This window comes from Oncorhynchus mykiss, chromosome 17 (assembly GCF_013265735.2).
Source record: "Oncorhynchus mykiss isolate Arlee chromosome 17, USDA_OmykA_1.1, whole genome shotgun sequence".
Classification (NCBI taxonomy): Eukaryota; Metazoa; Chordata; class Actinopteri; order Salmoniformes; family Salmonidae; genus Oncorhynchus; species Oncorhynchus mykiss.
In genome coordinates, this window is record NC_048581.1 from 6,770,880 (window position 1) to 6,789,543 (window position 18,664).

General features: G+C 40.9%; 2 protein-coding genes across 2 annotated transcripts in view; both read right to left on the reverse strand.

Moving 5' to 3' along the window:
• Positions 1-12,794, reverse strand: part of LOC118940070 (zinc finger protein 658B-like) — a 42,291-nt gene extending 29,497 nt beyond the window's left edge. The window contains exons 1-3 of the mRNA XM_036948294.1: positions 12,306-12,794; positions 11,754-11,851; positions 11,451-11,598 (exon numbers count right to left, since the gene is read on the reverse strand). Of these exons, the coding sequence (XP_036804189.1) occupies positions 11,451-11,598; positions 11,754-11,851; positions 12,306-12,522 (463 nt within the window). The 5' untranslated portion in view covers positions 12,523-12,794. The remainder of the gene's footprint in view (positions 1-11,450; positions 11,599-11,753; positions 11,852-12,305) is intronic.
• LOC110519350 (zinc finger protein OZF-like) lies at positions 1,032-7,455 on the reverse strand. Its single transcript, XM_036948261.1, has 3 exons — positions 7,423-7,455; positions 4,475-4,541; positions 1,032-3,348 (listed from the first exon to the last, which is right to left on the reverse strand). The coding sequence occupies exons 1-3, from the start codon at positions 7,453-7,455 to the stop codon at positions 2,078-2,080; spliced, it is 1,371 nt and encodes a 456-aa protein (XP_036804156.1). The 3' UTR covers positions 1,032-2,077.
• Positions 12,795-18,664: the final 5,870 nt, after the last annotated feature.

An 18,664-nucleotide genomic window follows, 5' to 3' on the forward strand; every position in this document is an offset into this window, starting at 1 on the left:
TCAAGGTGTCAGAGCAAGTGACGTCACCAATCGAAACGCCACTTAGCGCGCACTATCTACGGAAAGATATTCTCACTAATACCCAAGAACAAGGAGGTCTTTTAGATTTCAATACTCTAAATAATACTTTTAAAATAAATTGGAATCTGAAGTATATTATGAACCAGAACAGTATTTGGAATGTCATGCCCTTAGTATTTATTTGACTCTGGTAGTGGTTTAGAATTTTTTGCTTTGATGTCATTTCGATGTTGATAAAATCCTAGTAAAATTGGTCAAATTCTATAAGTCGATTTTAGCTTGGATGTTAGCGTATAAACACAATTTTCCCCCTCACAGATACTTTCTATGGAACAACTAAGATATACAATTTAAAAAGAAGTCAATTTTTTTTGTAACTGGTTTGAGAATAACTGGCTACTGATCAACCTAACCACAAATATTAGTCTCTTAGCTCTTATGGCAGGACTTTGACTGTGGTACATCACCTCCCCAGTCAACCTATTGTGTGTATTGAACATTCATATTCATATTCATATAGGGGTGTATTATGACATCAGATAGAACTACTCAGACATTCCAAATATCACTTGATTATCAGAGGGGTGAATTATGACATCATATAGAACTACTCAGACATTCCAAATCAGGCTTCATCCACATCATGAAGGTGGATATTGATCCAACCATTTCAAAAGTAATGACCGGGCTGATGGAAACAGGTTATGCCTGTACACTTTAATAAATGGCGACATTTTGTTACTTCATTTGACAATTTGTTTGTATATTTGTGTCAGTAAAAATGTCTAAGCGAGAAATGGCTGTGGAAACTCCTTTATGCGCAAATATTTATATAACAACCATCACATCTTAGTTAACTTGGAGTCACGTGATGATATGTTGTGTGGTCCTCCCACTACGATTCGGAAACCCATGTAGTTTATTAGGCTACAGATGAAATAAGTTATGAACTTCACAGGGTGGTGAAACTACATGTGATGAGCTTGATGCTCCATTCCAATACACTTTGAGGGTCTTATTCTGGTGACATGATGACCGATGCTTGGTTGCCATTTGACAAAGAAAATAATTGCTCTCACCCATAATAATCTCATCATTCAGGTAACAACGTTTATTGAACCAGTGGGAGGTTTGTAAATGCCCCAAGGAAAGTCGAAAGAGGAACTCTTCATTGAGACAATGATAAACAGCAATCCTTGGGAGAGTTGTGGTGGATATTATAAACTAAGGATCTGCTGGAGTCCAAGTCAAACCAAGTCTCTTTATTTCTGAGCTCAGAGAGAATAACAGAGTTACACAGCGCAGTGTAGACCGTCTGAATTCCTGAAGCATTGGGTGATGAGCACATATCTTTATAGTTTCCTGTTCCTGGGAGGGACTTTATTCATACAAGGATGCAGGTGCAGCTGGTTTGCAACACAGAATGATCCTCCCAAGAACAGGAGATTATAATAGGACAGTTTCACAAGGTTAGTCACATACTCAGTTATGTGGACAGACAAACAACTAACGTTTTCCATTACAGAGTCTGAACATTTTCATTTCATTAAATCCTCAGTGGGCCAACAATGCAAACGTCAACAATGGAACAAATGCATCGCATCCAAATATCACTTGATTATCTGTAGTGCTGGAGGAATGACACACCCAGACAAACACACAAAGAGTTTAAAAAAAGGACAATTTAAAAGAAGGAACCTGATCTTCTTTATATTCAAACTGACAGACTCCATATTCACTTCATGTTTTCTAATAAAAACAAACAAATATATGTTTGAGTATACCCTGTACCATTTAATTTCATCTGGTAAAGACAGGTAAACACATTGTCAGTCAACAATATAAGACAACGGGAGCACTGTGTATGTTCTCTGATGAATTTTAAGTCAATGTGATGTGAAATATCAACATACACGCTAAGAGAAGTAATTTCTCTCTCCTGTGTGGATTCTCTAATGACATTTAAATGACTGTTATGAGTAATATGTTTTCCCACAGTTTGAGCCTTTATAAGCCTTCTCCTCTGTGTGCAGTCTAATGTGTTCTTTCAGGCTTCCTAAATGGGCAAAAGCTTTGCACCCTGGGAGGAGTGGTAAGGCTTCTGCCCTGTGTGTATTCTCTCATGTCGTTTCAGCTCCCCTGACCGGTTGAAACACTTTCCACATTGGGAGCAGTGGTAAGGCTTCTCTCCTGTGTGTATTCTCTCATGTTGTTTCAGGTCCCCTGACTGGTTGAAGCACTTTCCACACTGGGAGCAGTGGTAAGGCTTCTCTCCTGTGTGTATTCTTTCATGTTGTTTCAGGTTTCCTCTCTGGTTGAAACACTTTCCACATTGGGAGCAGTGGTAAGGCTTCTCTCCTGTGTGTATTCTCTCATGAGCTTTCAGCATCCCCGACCGGGTGAAACACTTTCCACATTGGGAGCAGTGGTAAGGCTTCTCTCCTGTGTGTATTCTCTCGTGGGCTTTCAGGTTTGATTTCCAGTTGAAACGCTTTCCACACTGGGAGCAGTGGTAAGGCTTCTCTCCTGTGTGTATCCTTTCATGAGCTTTCAGCATCTCCGACCGGGTGAAACAATTTCCACACTGGGAGCAGTGGTAAGGCTTCTCTCCTGTGTGTATTCTTTCATGAGCTTTCAGCTTCCCTGGATGGTTGAAACTCTTTCCAAACTGGGAGCAGTGGTAAGGCTTCTCTCCTGTGTGCATTCTTTCATGTCGTTTCAGGTTTACTCTCTGGTTGAAACACTTTCCACATTGGGAGCAGTGGTAAGGCTTCTCTCCTGTGTGTATTCTCTCATGGGCTTTCAGGTTTGATTTCCAGTTGAAACGCTCTCCACACTGGGAGCAGTGGTAAGGCTTCTCCCCTGTGTGTATTCTTTCATGTTGTTTCAGGTGTGCTTTCCGGCGAAAACTCTTTCCACACTGGGAGCAGTGGTAAGGCTTCTCTCCTGTGTGTATTCTTTCATGTTGTTTCAGGTGTGCTTTCCGGCGAAAACTCTTTCCACACTGGGAGCAGTGGTAAGGCTTCTCTCCTGTGTGTATTCTCTCATGTTGTTTCAGGTCCCCCGACTGGTTGAAGCACTTTCCACATTGGGAGCAGTGGTAAGGCTTCTCTCCTGTGTGTATTCTCTCATGGGCTTTCAGGTTTGATTTCCAGTTGAAACGCTCTCCACACTGGGAGCAGTGGTAAGGCTTCTCCCCTGTGTGTATTCTCTCATGTTGTTTCAGGTCCCATAACCGGTTACAACTCTTTCCATAGTGGTAGCAGTGGTGTCGTCTTGCTAGTTTGGACGTCCCTGGCTCTGGTTCCTCCGAGTCTGGCCTTTCTCCTGCCAAAGACAGTGTTATTTTTAAATAGAGACCCGAATGAAACCACGTGATAAAACAACCTTGCTACGAGGGTAAATCCTAAATCAGATCTCTCAATAACCCGAGGCCAGTTTTAACAATCTTAGTGTGATTTTAAAACAAATGTAGAGCTTCCTGGTAATTACTGCTATGTTTACATTACTTATTTTATTCATCCTGTTTTACAAGTCAGAACACAAAAACCTAGACAGTTCTAGGACACTGAAGACACAGACGTCGCTGGATTCCAATTGAACAGGTGGTTCTAAATATATAACATTCATAGCTGTATGATACAGAATGTGACCTACACACTTCCTTAAACATAAAATAACTAAAGAAGTAATTTTGTGTGGAAGTCCAAAACTTGTTTTTACGTCGAAGATACAAAGCACATCAGTAACATCTCCCCGTTGTTGAAAGGGTTCGACACATTGCTGTTTAATTGGACCAATTTCTTATTTAGACATTCACAGATTTTCAACATTTTGATTATCGCTGATGTCATATTTTGTGAAAAAGTCAAAAATAAGGTGAAATATTTGGGTAAAATGTTCCTAAAACTGATAGTAACTACAATAAACAAAAATATAAACGCAACATGTAAAGTGTTGGATGTTTCATGAGCTGAAAAAAAAAGATTGCAGAATTTTTTACATCCCTGTTAGTCAACATTTATTCTTTGCCAAAATAATCCATCCACCTGACAGGTGTGGCATATCAAGAAGCTGATTGAACAGCTTGGTTATTACACAGATGTACCTTGTCCTGGGGGTAATAAAAGGCTACTCGAAAATGTGCAGTTTGGTCACACAACAATGCCACAGATCTCTGAGGGAGCGGGCAATTGGCATGCTGACTGCAGGAATGTCCACTGGAGCTGTTGTCAGGGAATTTAATGTACAGTACCAGTCAAAAGGTTGGACTCACCTACTCATTCAAGGGTTTTTCTTTATTTTTACTATTTTCTACATAGCAAAATAATGGAGAAGACATCAAAATGATTAAAAAACACATGGAATCATGTAGTAACCACAAGTGTTAAAATAAAATATATATTTTATTCTTCAAAAGTTGCCACCCTTGCTTTCTCTCAACCAGCTTCACCTGGAATCCTTTTCCAACAGTCCTGTAGGAGTTCCCATATATGCTGAGAACTTGTAGGCTGCTTTTCCTTTTGGGTGAGGTCGAGGCCAGGTCATCTGATGCAGCACTCCATCTTGGTCAAATAGCTCTTACACAGCCTGGAGGTGTGTTGGGTCATTGTCCTGTTGAAAAACAAATGACAGTGGGACTAAGCCCAAACCAGATGGGATGGCATATCGCTGCAGAATGCTGTGGTAGTCATGCTGGTTAAGTGTGACTTGAATAAATAAATCACTGACATTGTCAATAGCAAAGCACCCGCACACCATCACATCTCCTCCTCCATGCTTCACGGTGGGAACCACACATGCGGAGATAATCTGTTCATCTACTCCTCGTCTCACAAAGACATGACGCTCGGAACCAAATACTCAAATTTGGACTCATCAGACAGATATCCACCGGTCTCATGTCCATTGCTCGTGTTTCTTGGCCCAAGCAAGTCTCTTCTTCCTATTGGTGTCCTTTAGTAGTGGTTTCCTTGCAGCAATTCGACCATAAAAGCCTGATTCACGCAGTCTCCTCTGAACCGATGATGTTGAGATGTGTCTGTTGCTTGAACTTTGTGAAGTATTTATTTGGGCTGCAATTTCTAAGTCTGGTAACTCTAATGAACTTATGCATCAGAAGTAACTCTGGATCTTCCATTCTTGTGGTAGTCCTTAAAGTAATGATGGACTGTTGCTTCTCTTTGCTTATTTGAGCTGTTCTTGACATAATATGGACTTCACCTTTTACCCAATAGGGCTATCTTCTGTATACCCCCCTACCTTGTCACAACACAACTGATTGGCTCAAACACATTAAAAACCTGTTATGGCACATTAACTCTTGAAACTAGGGGGCACTATTTTCATTTTTGGAAAAATAACATTCCCAAAGTAAACGGGCTATTTCTCAGGACCAGGTGCTAGAATATGCATATAATTGACAGCTTAGGATAGAAAACACTATAGTTTCCAAAACTGTAAAAATATTGTCTGTGAATATAAAAGAACTGATATTGCAGGCGAATGCCTGAGAAAAATCCAATCAGGAAGTGACTCTTATTTTGAAGCCTCTGCGTTCCTATGCATCCCTATTGACCATTGAAAGGGATATCAACCAGATTCCTTTTTCTATGGCTTCCCTAATGTGTCTACAGTCACTAGACATGGTTTCAGGCTTTTGTTTTGAAAAATGAGCGTGAACGACAACATTGCGTCAGTGGTCAGGTGGTGGCTCTCAGATTGATTTGTGCGTAATAGACAAAGGCGGCCATTGTGCCTCTCGCTCTTAGTGAAAAGCCAATTGTCCCGGTTGATATGGCTATCGATAAACTTACACAAATGCTTGTCTTGCTTTGGCTGTAAAGCATAATTTCAAAATCTGAGATGACAGGGTGATTAACAAAAGGCTAAGCTGTGTTTCACTATATTTCACTTGTGATTTCATGAATATTTTCTAGTAAGATTTTTTGTCCGTTGCGTTATGCTAATTAGTGTAGTTGATGACAATTCTCCCGGATCCGGGAGGAGTAGTTCCAAAAGGTTCAAACACATTAAAACCTGCTAGCGGAACGTTGACAACATCCGGTGAAATTGCAGAGTGCAAAGTATTTTTTTATTTATTAGAAATATTTAACTTTCATACATTCACAAGTGCAAAGCTTAACTTCTTGTTAATCTAGTCACCGTGTCAGATTTCAAAAAGGCTTTACGGCAAAAGCAAACCATGCGATTATCTGAGGAAAGCACCCCATCAAACAAACACATGACAATCATATTTCAACCCGCCAGGCACGACACAAACCTCAGAAATAATGATATAATTCGTGCCTTACCTTTGAAGAGCTTCTTCTTTTGGCACTCCAATATGTCCCATAAACATCACAAATGGTCCTTTTGTTCAATTAATTTCGTTGTTATATCTCCAAAATGTCCATTTATTTGGCGCGTTTGATTTAAAAAAAACACTGGTTCCAACTCACCCAGCATGACTACAAAATATCTAATACGATACCTGTAAATGCTGTCCAAACATTTGAAACAACTTTCCTAAACCAAACTTTAGGTATTTTAAAAAGTAAATAATCGAGAAAATTTAAGATGGGATAAACTGTGTTCAATACCGGATAAAAACAACGTGAAGCGCGTGACCTGGAGCGCGCATCAAAACATTAGAGAGCACTAGGCTGGACCCTCGTTCTGAATAGCCGAACTTCTTCATTTCTCTAAAGAAAAACATCAACCAATTTCTAAAGACTGTTGACATCTAGTGGAAGCAATAGGAACTGCAACCAAGTGCCACACAAAACCATTTGAAAACAGAGTCACCTCAACAACAAAAAATTCCTCCTGGATGGTTTGTCCTCGGGGTTTCACCTGCCAAATAAGTTATGATATACACACAGACATTATTTTAACAGTTTTAGAAACTTTAGTGTTTTCTATCCAAACCCAAACCTGTATGATACAGAATGTGACCTACACACTTCCTTAAACATAAAATAACTAAAGAAGTAATTTTGTGTGGAAGTCCAAAACTTGTTTTTACGTCGCAGATACAAAGCACATCAGTAACATCTCCCCGTTGTTGAAAGGGTTCGACACATTGCTGTTTAAATGGACCAATTTCTTACTTAGACATTCACAGATGTTCAACATTTTGATTATCGCTGATGTCATATTTTGGGTAAATGTTCCTAAAACTGATAGTAACAACAAAAAAACAAAATATAAATGCAACATGTAAAGTGTTGGATGTTTCATGAGCATCACTGTTAGTCAACATTTATTCTTTGCCAAGATAATCCATCCACCTGACAGGTGTGGCATATCAAGAAGCTGATTGAACAGCTTGGTTATTACACAGGTGCACCTTGTGCTGGAGATAATTAAAGGCTACTCGAAAATGTGCAGTTTGTTCACACAACCTCTGCGATCCAACTCATCCCAAACCATCTTGATACAATACATTAGATTCAAAGGTACCAAAAAGTACAGTAAAAATTACTTCCATCTCTGGAAATGTGGGGGATTGTGTCGGGGGATTGTGTAGGCCAGGTCATCTGATGCAGCACTCCATCACTCTCCTACTTGATCAAATAGCTCTTACACAGCCAGGAGGTGTGTTGGGTCATTGTCCTGTTGAAAAACAAATGACAGTGGGACTAAGCCCAAACCAGATGGGATGGCATATAGCTGTAGAATGCTGTGGAAGCCATGCTGGTTAAGAGTGACTTCTGTTCATCTACTCCTCGTCTCACAAAGACATGACGCTCGGATCCAAAAATCTCAAATTTGGACTCATCAGACCCAAGGACAGATATCCACCGGTCTAATGTCCATTGTTCGTGTTTCTTGGCCCAAGCAAGTCTCTTCTTCTTCTTCTCCTTTAGTAGTGGTTTCCTTGCAGCAATTCGAACATGAAGGCCTGATTCACGCAGTCTCCTTGTTAATCTCCTTGTTAATCTAGCCACCGTGTCAGATTTCAAAAAGGCTTTACGGCAAAAGCGAACTATGCGATTATCTGAGGACAGCACCCCATCAAACAAACACATGACAATCATATTTCAACCCATGACAATCATATTTCAACCCACCAGGCGCGACACAAACCTCAGAAATAATGATATAATTCGTGCCTTACCTTTGAAGAGCTTCTTCTTTTGGCACTCCAATATGTCCCATAAACATCACAAATGGTCCTTTTGTTCGATTAATTTCGTTGTTATATCTCCAAAATGTCCATTTATTTGGCGCGTTTGATTTAAAAAAAACACTGGTTCCAACTCTCCCAGCATGACTACAAAATATCTAATACGATACCTGTAAATGCTGTCCAAACATTTCAAACAACTTTCCTAATCCAACTTTAGGTATTTTAAAACGTAAATAATCGAGAAAATTTAAGATGGGATAAACTGTGTTCAATACCGGATAAAAAACAACGTGAAGCGCGTGACCTGGAGTGCGCATCAAAACATTAGAGAGCACTAGGCTGGACCCTCGTTCTGAATAGCCGAACTTCTTCATTTCTCTAAAGAAAAACATCAACCAATTTCTAAAGACTGTTGACATCTAGTGGAAGCAATAGGAACTGCAACCAAGTGCCACACAAAACCATTTGAAAACAGAGTCACCTCAACAACAAAAAATTCCTCCTGGATGGTTTGTCCTCGGGGTTTCACCTGCCAAATAAGTTATGTTATACTCACAGACATTATTTTAACAGTTTTAGAAACTTTAGAGTGTTTTCTATCCAAACCTACCAATTATATGCATATCCTAGCTTCTGGGCAGGTAGCAGGTAGTTTACTTTGGGAACGCTTTTCATCCAGACGTGAAAATACTGCCCCCTATCCCAAACAGGTTAAGACTCCATAATGGTTCATCATTAGATGCTACAGTCCTCCTTTAAGACTCCATAATGCTTCATCATTAGATGCTACAGTCCTCTAAGTCTCCACCATGTTTAGAATGTGTCTGGAAGCATCACTCTATCTATTCTACTCTCATCCTTTCGGATTTAATAATATTTAATAATAATAATAACAATGTTATAATAGGTAATAACTAACTTTAATAACTAGGGTTAATACCTGCCTGGAGCACCAACAAAATCTTCATATTTACCCCCCACCGCTACAGAATTAGCGTAGTAGGCCATGTAACTTAAGGTGATCAGAAATATTTAGGACTAACATTCCTTGCCACCCATTCTCAAACTAACTGCAGCTCTATGTTAAATGTTGCAGTCATTTCAGTCGCTGTAGTAGATGACGTGTACAGTGTTGAGTCATCCGCATACATAGACACACTGGCTTTACTTAAATGTCACTGGCATGTTGTTGGTAAAGATTGAAAAAAGAAGGTGCCAAACAGCTGCCCTGGGGATTTCCTGATTCTACCTTGATTTTGTTGTACAGGCTTCCATTAAAGAACACTGTGTTCTGTTAGACAGGTGTTGGGGAATAATCAGAATTGGTTGGTAACATAGGTAAGATGTTTTATATTCATCATATGTTTGTAAGTTACTTCTCATCAGAATGTTATTTTTGTATAATACTGTGGCGGGGTTGCAGTATCTGTTCTATGTCAAGACTAAGTTGTTTGGGCCGGAGAGAGGGGAGAGGTCAAGAGTGTATCTCTTGGCTCCACAATGTCTGTGTGCCAGTCAGTGTGTCTCTGTGATCTTGTCAAGATAGGATGGATTTGATATATGCCTGGAGGATTGGTTTATGGTTCTGAGTTTGAGAAAATAACATGTTTTAGGAGACAAAGCTGAACGATGAATTATGCCGATAATGCTGTGTTATCCTATGCTGTCTCACTAGGGAACACACTTTCTAGTGGGCTTAAATTGAAGATAATGCGAATAGAACTGGCAATATCGGCCGCTATTATCCTCAATCATTTTCCATCCACGTTATCAGACACCATGCCATTGTTGATTTTTTGACCCAAAATTCAATTGAAGGTGTTCCAAAGCTTTTTACAATCATTCTTCATGTCATTTATCTTTGTTTCATAGTGTAGTTTCTTCTTTTTATTCAGTTTAGTCACATGATTTCTCAATTTGCAATAGGTTTGCCAATCAGTTATTCAGCCAGACCTATATGCCATCTCTTTTGCCTCCCTCTTCATCATAACATTTTTAAATTCCTCATCAATCCACGTGGATTTAACAGTTTTTAGTCATTTTGTTAATGGGTGCTTGCTTATTAGTAACTGGGATAAGCAATTTCATAAACGTGTCAAGGGCAGCGTCTGGTTGCTCGTCATTACACACCACGGACCAACAAATATTGTTTTCATTGTTGGAATCGGCCAAACTTTGAACATGGAGTCATTAAAGAAGTGATAGGAAGTGAAAGAGACTGGCTGTTATGTCAGAAGTTAATGGTTCTCTGAAGAAAGACAGGTGGCTTTGGAATGTGTTGGGTGGACAAGAGGAGAGCAAAGTGTGAAACAGGGGAGGCAGACAAACATCTGTGGATTAGATGAAGGAGAGGTTGAGGTCAGGACAGATTCTCAGCAGGGAGATAAAGGTCTGGTATCCTGTTACCCTCTAGACTCTCTTCCTGTGGAACCATAAGATGTAAGGATTGGAGAGAAGGAGGAGTGTCTTAAGTGGGATATATATCTGGATGGAACAAATGTTGGGTTGTCTGAATTACAGATGTACAGAACCTTTGGGAATAATTAAACTTGGTTAAAGCTTCTCTAGTGTCCGTGAGTTAATTACTGTGAAAATAAACAACCTAATAACATCAACAACACAGGAATCACCACAAACAATTGTATGACCTCTTATATAGAACATTAGGCCCAGCCTTTTGGAACTTTGGTTGTCCTAGATATGACTACTATATTGTGATCACAACAGCCGATGAATTTGGATACTGCTTTCAAACACATTTCTGCAGTAATAGTAAAGATATGATCAAAATATGTTGATTCAATTTCTGTACTGTTTGTAACTACCCTGGTAGGTTGATTGATAACCTGAACCAGGTTGCAGGCACTGGTTACAGTTCGAAGCTTTCTCTTGAGTAGGCAGCCTGATCACAGCTTTCCTCCAGTATTAGTTTATTAATTAACAGTGTCTTGAGTTTAGTTTGCCTGTTCTACAGTCTAGTAAAGATAGGGGGGGTTGACTGGGACAGGCAATGTAACATCCATAATGTTTTGAGAAAAAGTTTTTGTAAAACAAGCACCTTACATTGGATCATCTTGAAACTTTCTCTCCAAAGCTGACTTTAATCAAGGTTTTATATGGTCTACTGATTTCTCTCTTTTCATTGGCAGAATCCTTTTTCAGTGTTATGATATTCATAACATCCATATCCATCAGTCTATCTTCCTGACAACGAACAGAACTCTGCTGGTTGTCGTGGTAACAGATACCAATGAATATATCTATTTATTTGTTCAAACTAAACTACAGCACTTACTTTGAGTCAAATCTGATCCTTTCCTCTCTTCTCCTCCTCCCACAGTTCCACTCAGCCCCATTGTTTTCCTGCAGTCCACCAGCAGCAAGGTGCTAACAGGAGAGGCATGACACGGGGACTCCGAGAGGGTGGAAGGGCTAGCGTTGTCCTGGTAACCATAAAGAGGGGACACAGACGCACATCATTATGGATGCTGATGTCACTTGTCATGAAGTGCTCTACAGAAACCCAGCCCAGACCCCAATAGAGAAAGCTGTATGCTAGACCAGACCAAGCTGTATGCTAGACCAGACCAAGCTGTACCATCTGGTGTTCTGATCTGGAGAGACTCTTCTCTTCCTCGTCAGCATCAGGATGTTGTTGAGGCTTCCCAGAGGATCCACGATAGTCATGTGTCTCTCCTGTGTGAATGAGAACATCAAACAGATGGTAAACTTATGACCATCTATTGCAATCATAGAGCAATCATAGAGTCTTACAAGAGGCATGCATATGTCTAAAATGGCCACTTTCATCATGATTTCCTAAAATATTGTTTGTGATGCAAATGTAAAAGGGTCGTTCCACAAAATGGGTGGCCTTTGTTATTTTAAGTAGAAAATATGCACCAATATAGAATTTTAAAAGCCTGTTATATTAGATGAGGGGAACTTTAATATAGGCCACATGGAGAATTCAATACATCTAATTGAAAAGTCCCTAAAATATATGAACCAATGGCAGATTGACCCTTTAACAATTCCTACAGTACTGAACAACATATTCAAGTGTAGAACTTCAGTAGAATGCCACTTTAAAACCACACATTAGTTCAACAACGGCATAGTTTGTGTCCCTGTTGAAGACAGTACTCACTGGTGTTAATCTGATATTCTGTCTCCTCCTCTTTCACTCCCAAAAAGTCTTCCTCCTTCACCTTTATTGAGATAGCATCATCTTCCTCTCTAAACGGTTCTTTCTCTTCTTTCACTATAACAGCCTCCTCTTCCTCCTTTTTCATTCTGAAAGATTCTTTCTCCATACAGCAGACCCCCTCTTCATTAGTAAGGGAGGAGTAGTTTAGTGAGCTCATGGTCAGGGATGTTAGCTAGCTAGCTAGCATTAGCGTCTAGCCTAGTGCTAGGCTCAGTATCAATCTTTAACACGTTTGCAAATTGAACCAGTTGATACGTTAACCGAAAATCGTTTAAAACACTGAGATTAGATAATGTACATTAGCATGGTCTAAAACGTCAATCTTTCAGTTTTATGTTGGCTAGCAAGCTACCGACGTGGTTGAAAGAGTTGGCGCCTTGTTGTTCCTGAAGAAGCGTCCGTCCAGTCCATTATACGTCACGAAAGAAGCATCACCTGAAAGACGCTCGTCGCCATCTGCTGGCTGGAGTTTTTCAGCTCAACAGTTTCCCATGTGTACCAAGAATGGTCCACCACCCAAACAGTGGTGGTCAGTGCCGTTTAAGATGAGGCAGGACGATTTGTGTTTTCATGAGCATGGCCTTAATTCTATTACAGCATATTGGACGACTGTCATTCATATTTCACTCACCCTGTTCAATGTAACAGCAATAGGTTTAGGCTACTACATGATACTCTAATTCTCCCTATACCCATCATGAGGTAGCAACCTAGCCTATGAATGAAAGTTTAGAATGTAGGTTCACACAGGTCGAGAGAACATTTTGCGATGACAGACAGTGACACATAGACAGACAGTGACACATTCAATACTGCCTTGCACACTCTCGCCTGCATCTAGCTGAAATAGAGATATCACTGGACAAATTCAGGTATGTTTATCCCCGTTTTGTTCCATTTAAACGTTTGTCAACAGAATCGGCGGAATGAATACACCCCTGATCATGCATAAACACAGTTCACTTTCATTACAGACACGTTGTATTCCTTCTTGCATCTATGTGCTCTCCTCTTATCACCTTCTCCCTTCGTTTCTGTACTTCAATGCACAACACATCAGCTGTATGTCACCAGGAGAAAAAACCTTTCCAAGCCAAACCATTTCATAACTGCTACACACAGCTTACATTGTTGTCAACATATTAGCTAAAATAACATCATAGTCAACAGAGCTAATAGAACTAACTCGTGAGTAAACCTGCTACAATCATGCAGTAACGTTACAGTGTACAGTCAGTAAGCAGTTTAGCACTTACCTTGGCGGGTCCCAGTGGCAATAAATTAGTAAAACCAAAAGCTTGCCTTGACTTGGAAGAGTTCCAGTGTTGTGTTGGATAGTCATAGCCAGCTAGCTAACATAGCATCCCTCTGTTTGAGCCAAGTGTTTGAGTAGACTAAACTAGATAGCTGCATTTGCTAGCTAAGTAAGTGAAACTGAAAGTGGAAAATAAATGACGAAATATCTCTCTCTCGCTTCTCCTTCATTTTGGAATAAAATAATTTGTTCAAAACTGTTCAACTATTGTATTTTTCTCTCTTTTAGTCAACTACTCACCACATGTTATGCACTGCAGTGCTAGCTAGCTGTAGCTTATGCTTTCAGTACTAGATACATTCTCTGATCCTTTCATTGGTTGGACATCATGTCAGTTCATGCTGCAAGAGCTCTGATGTGTTGGAGGACGTCCTCCGGAAGTTGTCATAATAACAGTGTAAGTCTATGGAAGCCTTGACAACCATAATCCTCCAAGGTTTTGTATTGAAGTCAATGTACCTAGAGGAGGATGCAAAATAGTATGTTTTAATAAATTATTTGGTGACGTGATTATATTTAGTATAGTTTTATCTAAAAAGGACCACTTTTAAATATTTTAATATATGGTCCTCCCCTTCCTCCTCTGAGGAGACCCCACTGCACCCAAAGGACACCCAGCCAACTTGACACAATTGTGGGAAGCATTGGAGTCAACATGGGCCAGCATCCCTGTGGAATGCTTTCGACACTTTGTAGAGTCCATGCCCCGACGAATTGAGGCTGTTCTGAGGGGAAAAGGGGAGGGTCCAACTCCATATTAGGAAGGTGTTCCAGATGTTTGGTAGAATCAGTGGATACATCTGTCATTTAGCAGACACTTTTATCTAAAGGGATTTGCAGTCATGTGTGCAAACACTTTACATATGGGTGGTCCCAGGAATCAAACCCACTACCCTGGTTTAACAAGCACTATACTCCACCAACTGAGCTACAGGACCACAAGGAATGATCAAGGAATGACGCAGATAAACACACACAGCCTGAGTTTCAGAAATATAATTGTATCAAAGACCGTAACATTGAAACTGCATATTTAGAATACAACAGGTATAGATCTTAACGTGAAATGCTTACTGACAAGCCCTTAACCAACAACGTAGATAAGAAAAATAAGTGTTAAGAAAATATGTGGAGGCTGTATACAGGGGGTACCAGTACAGAGTCAATGTGGAGGCTATATACAGGGGGTACCAGTACAGAGTCAATGTGGAGGCTATATACAGGGGGTACCAGTACAGAGTCAATGTGGAGGCTATATACAGGGGGTACCAGTACAGAGTCAATGTGGAGGCTATATACAGGGGGTACCAGTACAGAGTCAATGTGGAGGCTATATACAGGGGGTACCAGTACAGAGTCAATGTGGAGGCTATATACAGGAGGTACCAGTACAGAGTCAATGTGGAGGCTATATACAGGGGGTACCAGTACAGAGTCAATGTGGAGGCTATATACAGGAGGTACCAGTACAGAGTCAATGTGGAGGCTATATACAGGAGGTACCAGTACAGAGTCAATGTGGAGGCTATATACAGGAGGTACCAGTACAGAGTCAATGTGGAGGCTATGTACAGGGGGTACCAGTACAGAGTCAATGTGGAGGCTATATACAGGGGGTACCAGTACAGAGTCAATGTGGAGGCTATATACAGGGGGTACCAGTACAGAGTCAATGTGGAGGCTATGTACAGGGGGTACCAGTACAGAGACAATGTGGAGGCTGTATACAGGAGGTACCAGTACAAAGTCAATGTGGAGGCTATATACAGGAGGTACCAGTACAGAGGTACATATCAGGAGCAGGTGTTGAAATAAAATACATACAGCTTCATACAGTTTGATTTAATGAGGCTTAATGACCAAAAGCACAATTCTATTTTGTAAACATGAGACAATTCTACGAGGAGATGCGTGTCTCATGAACTTTAAGTAGCCTTTATTTGTTGTGATATAATCCTTCTGAGACAGGATTGTGTCACGGATCTGGGGAAGTGGACCAACGCATTTCTGCAGCATTGAAGGTCCTAAAGAACACAGTGGCCGCCATCATTCTTAAATGGAAAGTTTGGAAGTTTGGAACCACCAAGACTTCCTAGTGCTGGCCGCCCAGCCAAACTGAACAATTAGGGGAGAAGGGCCTTGGTCAGGGACGTTACTGAGAACCCGATGGTCACTCTGACAGAGCTCAAGAGTTCCTCTGTGGAGATGGGAGAACCTTCCAGAAGGACAACCATCTCTGCAGCACTCCACCAATTTGGCCTTTTTGGTAGAGTGGCCAGACAGAAAGTCTGTTTGGAGTTTGCCAAAAGGCACCTAAAGGACTCTCAGACCATGAGAAACAAGATTCTCTGATCTGATGAAACCAAGATTGAACTCTTTGGCCTGAATGCCAAGCGTCAGGTCTGGAGGAAACCTGGCACCATCCCTACGGTGAATCGTGGTGGTGGCAATATCATGGTGTTATTGGGGATATTTTTCAGTGGCAGGGACTGGGAGACTAGTCAGGATCGAGGGAAAGATGTACGGAGCAAAGTACAGAGAGATAATTGATGAAAACCTGCTCAAGAGCACTCAGGACCTCAGACTGGGGCAAAGGTTCACCTTTCCACAGGACAACGACCCTGAGCACACAGCAAAGACAACATAGAAGTGGCTTTGGGACAAGTCTCTGAATGTCCTTGAGTGGCCCAGCCAGAGCCCGGATTTGAATCTGATCAAACAACTCTGAAGAAATCCTGAAAATAGCTGCGCATTGACGCTCTCCATCCAACCTGACAGATCTTGAGAGGATCTGCAGAGAAGAATGGGAGAAAACACCACAAATACAGGGGTGCCAAGATTGTAGTGTTATACCCAAGGCGGCTTGAGGCTATAATCACTGCCAATAGTGCTTCAACAAAGCACTCTCTGCTCAACAACACTGACTGTGAATCAATCTGGTTGATTCTCTGGTTGATTCTCTGCTCAACAACACTGACTGTGAATCAATCTGGTTGATTCTCTGGTTGATTCTCTGCTCAACAACACTGATGGCGTCAAACTTTGCTGTGTGTCCAGGCTGTCACTTCTGTCATCAGCTACTAACACCAGTGCTGCACCTTTGTCCTTGTCCCTGGATGACGGCTTCCTGCTCCCTCTTCCATAGTGAGAACACTGATGGCTCAACATGGTTTTCTGAGAGACTGGATGACGGCTGCCTGCTCCCTCTTCCATAGTGAGAACACTGATGGCTCAACATGGTTTTCTGAGAGACTGGATGACGGCTTCCTGCTCCCTCTTCCATAGTGACAACACTGATGGCTCAACATGGTTTTCTGAGAGACTGGATGACGGCTGCCTGCTCCCTCTTCCATAGTGGTAACACTGCTGGCTCAACATGGGCTTCCTGGTTATGAAAGAAAGTGTGATGGTCAATGGTAGCCTCTCCCATTGTTTGAAGCAGTTGTAGTCTTTGTTGGCATGTATCCAGACCCCAGAATGGTAGTAGAAAGGAGCCTGTTCCCCGCATGCTTCCTCACAATCATTGTCTGGATCGACCACTCCCCCACCTGACCACAGGACCAGTATTGCTGACTGATCTTCATTCCTACAGCCTTCATCACCGCCCCTGGAGTCTCTTCACTGTCTGATCTTCATTCCTACAGCCTTCATCACCATCCCTGGAGTCTCTTCACTGTCTGATCTTCATTCCTACAGCCTTCATCACCATCCCTGGAGTCTCTTCACTGTCTGATCTTCATTCCTACAGCCTTCATCACCATCCCTGGAGTCCCTTCACTGTCTGATCTTCATTCCTACAGCCTTCATCACCGCCCCTGGAGTCTCTTCACTGTCTGATCTTCATTCCTACAGCCTTCATCACCATCCCTGGAGTCTCTTCACTGAGTAAGTAAAGATAGTATAAGAAACCTCTCCCATTCTACTTGTCTATTATCTTTGTTTAGAAATAGTCATTTGTGTGACCTACTGATTTTCCCTACAATTCATTTTAAGGATTTAGAAATATAGAAATGGTAGAACGAGGAATGTCAGAGTCTGGAATATAAATATATACAATTTGTTTAAAATGTATATGATGGTGTGTCTAGACATTATGGACCGTATATGAATATAAAAGGTGTGTACAGCAGTAGTTATATAGGATGAGCCTTGACTAGAATACAGGGTGGAGTACTGGGTGGTAGACGGCTAGTAACAGTGACTAAGTTCAGGACAGGATACTGGGCGGAGGCCGGCTAGAAGTGACTATTTGAACATTCATATTGAACAGCCTTACCTATAGAGTAGCACCACCACCCATCAGACCATTCTCTTCTTGATGTCAAAGCTGCAGTGTATTGTTGCTATAGGAGTTTATGATTAATAATCCTATTTACTTCAAGACACACTAAGATGTCACCATACTATTCATTTAAAGCCCCTCTGTCAGATATAAACCATCAGAGTGGGAAACCAACTGACATGGAAACAATGGAGCAAATGTATCACTATCAGGGTGTATTATGACATCATATAGAACTACTCAGACATTCCAAATATCACTTGATTATCAGAGGGGTGAATTATGACATCATATAGAACTACTCAGACATTCCAAATCAGGCTTCATCCATATCATGAAGGTGGATATTGATCCAACCATTTCCAAAGTAATGACCGGGCTGATGGAAACAGGATATGCCTGTACACTTTTATAAATGCTGACAGACGATTTGTTACTTCGTTTGACAATTTTTCAACATTTTGATTATCGCTGATGTCATATTTTGGGTAAAGTAAAAAATAAGGTGAAATATTTGGGTAAATGTTCCTAAAACTGATAGTAACTACAATAAACAAAAAATATAAACGCAACATGTAAAGTGTTGGATGTTTCATGAGCTGAAAAAAAAGATTGCAGAATTTTTTACATCCCTGTTAGTCAACATTTATTCTTTGCCAATCCATCCACCTGACAGGTGTGGCATATCAAGAAGCTGATGGA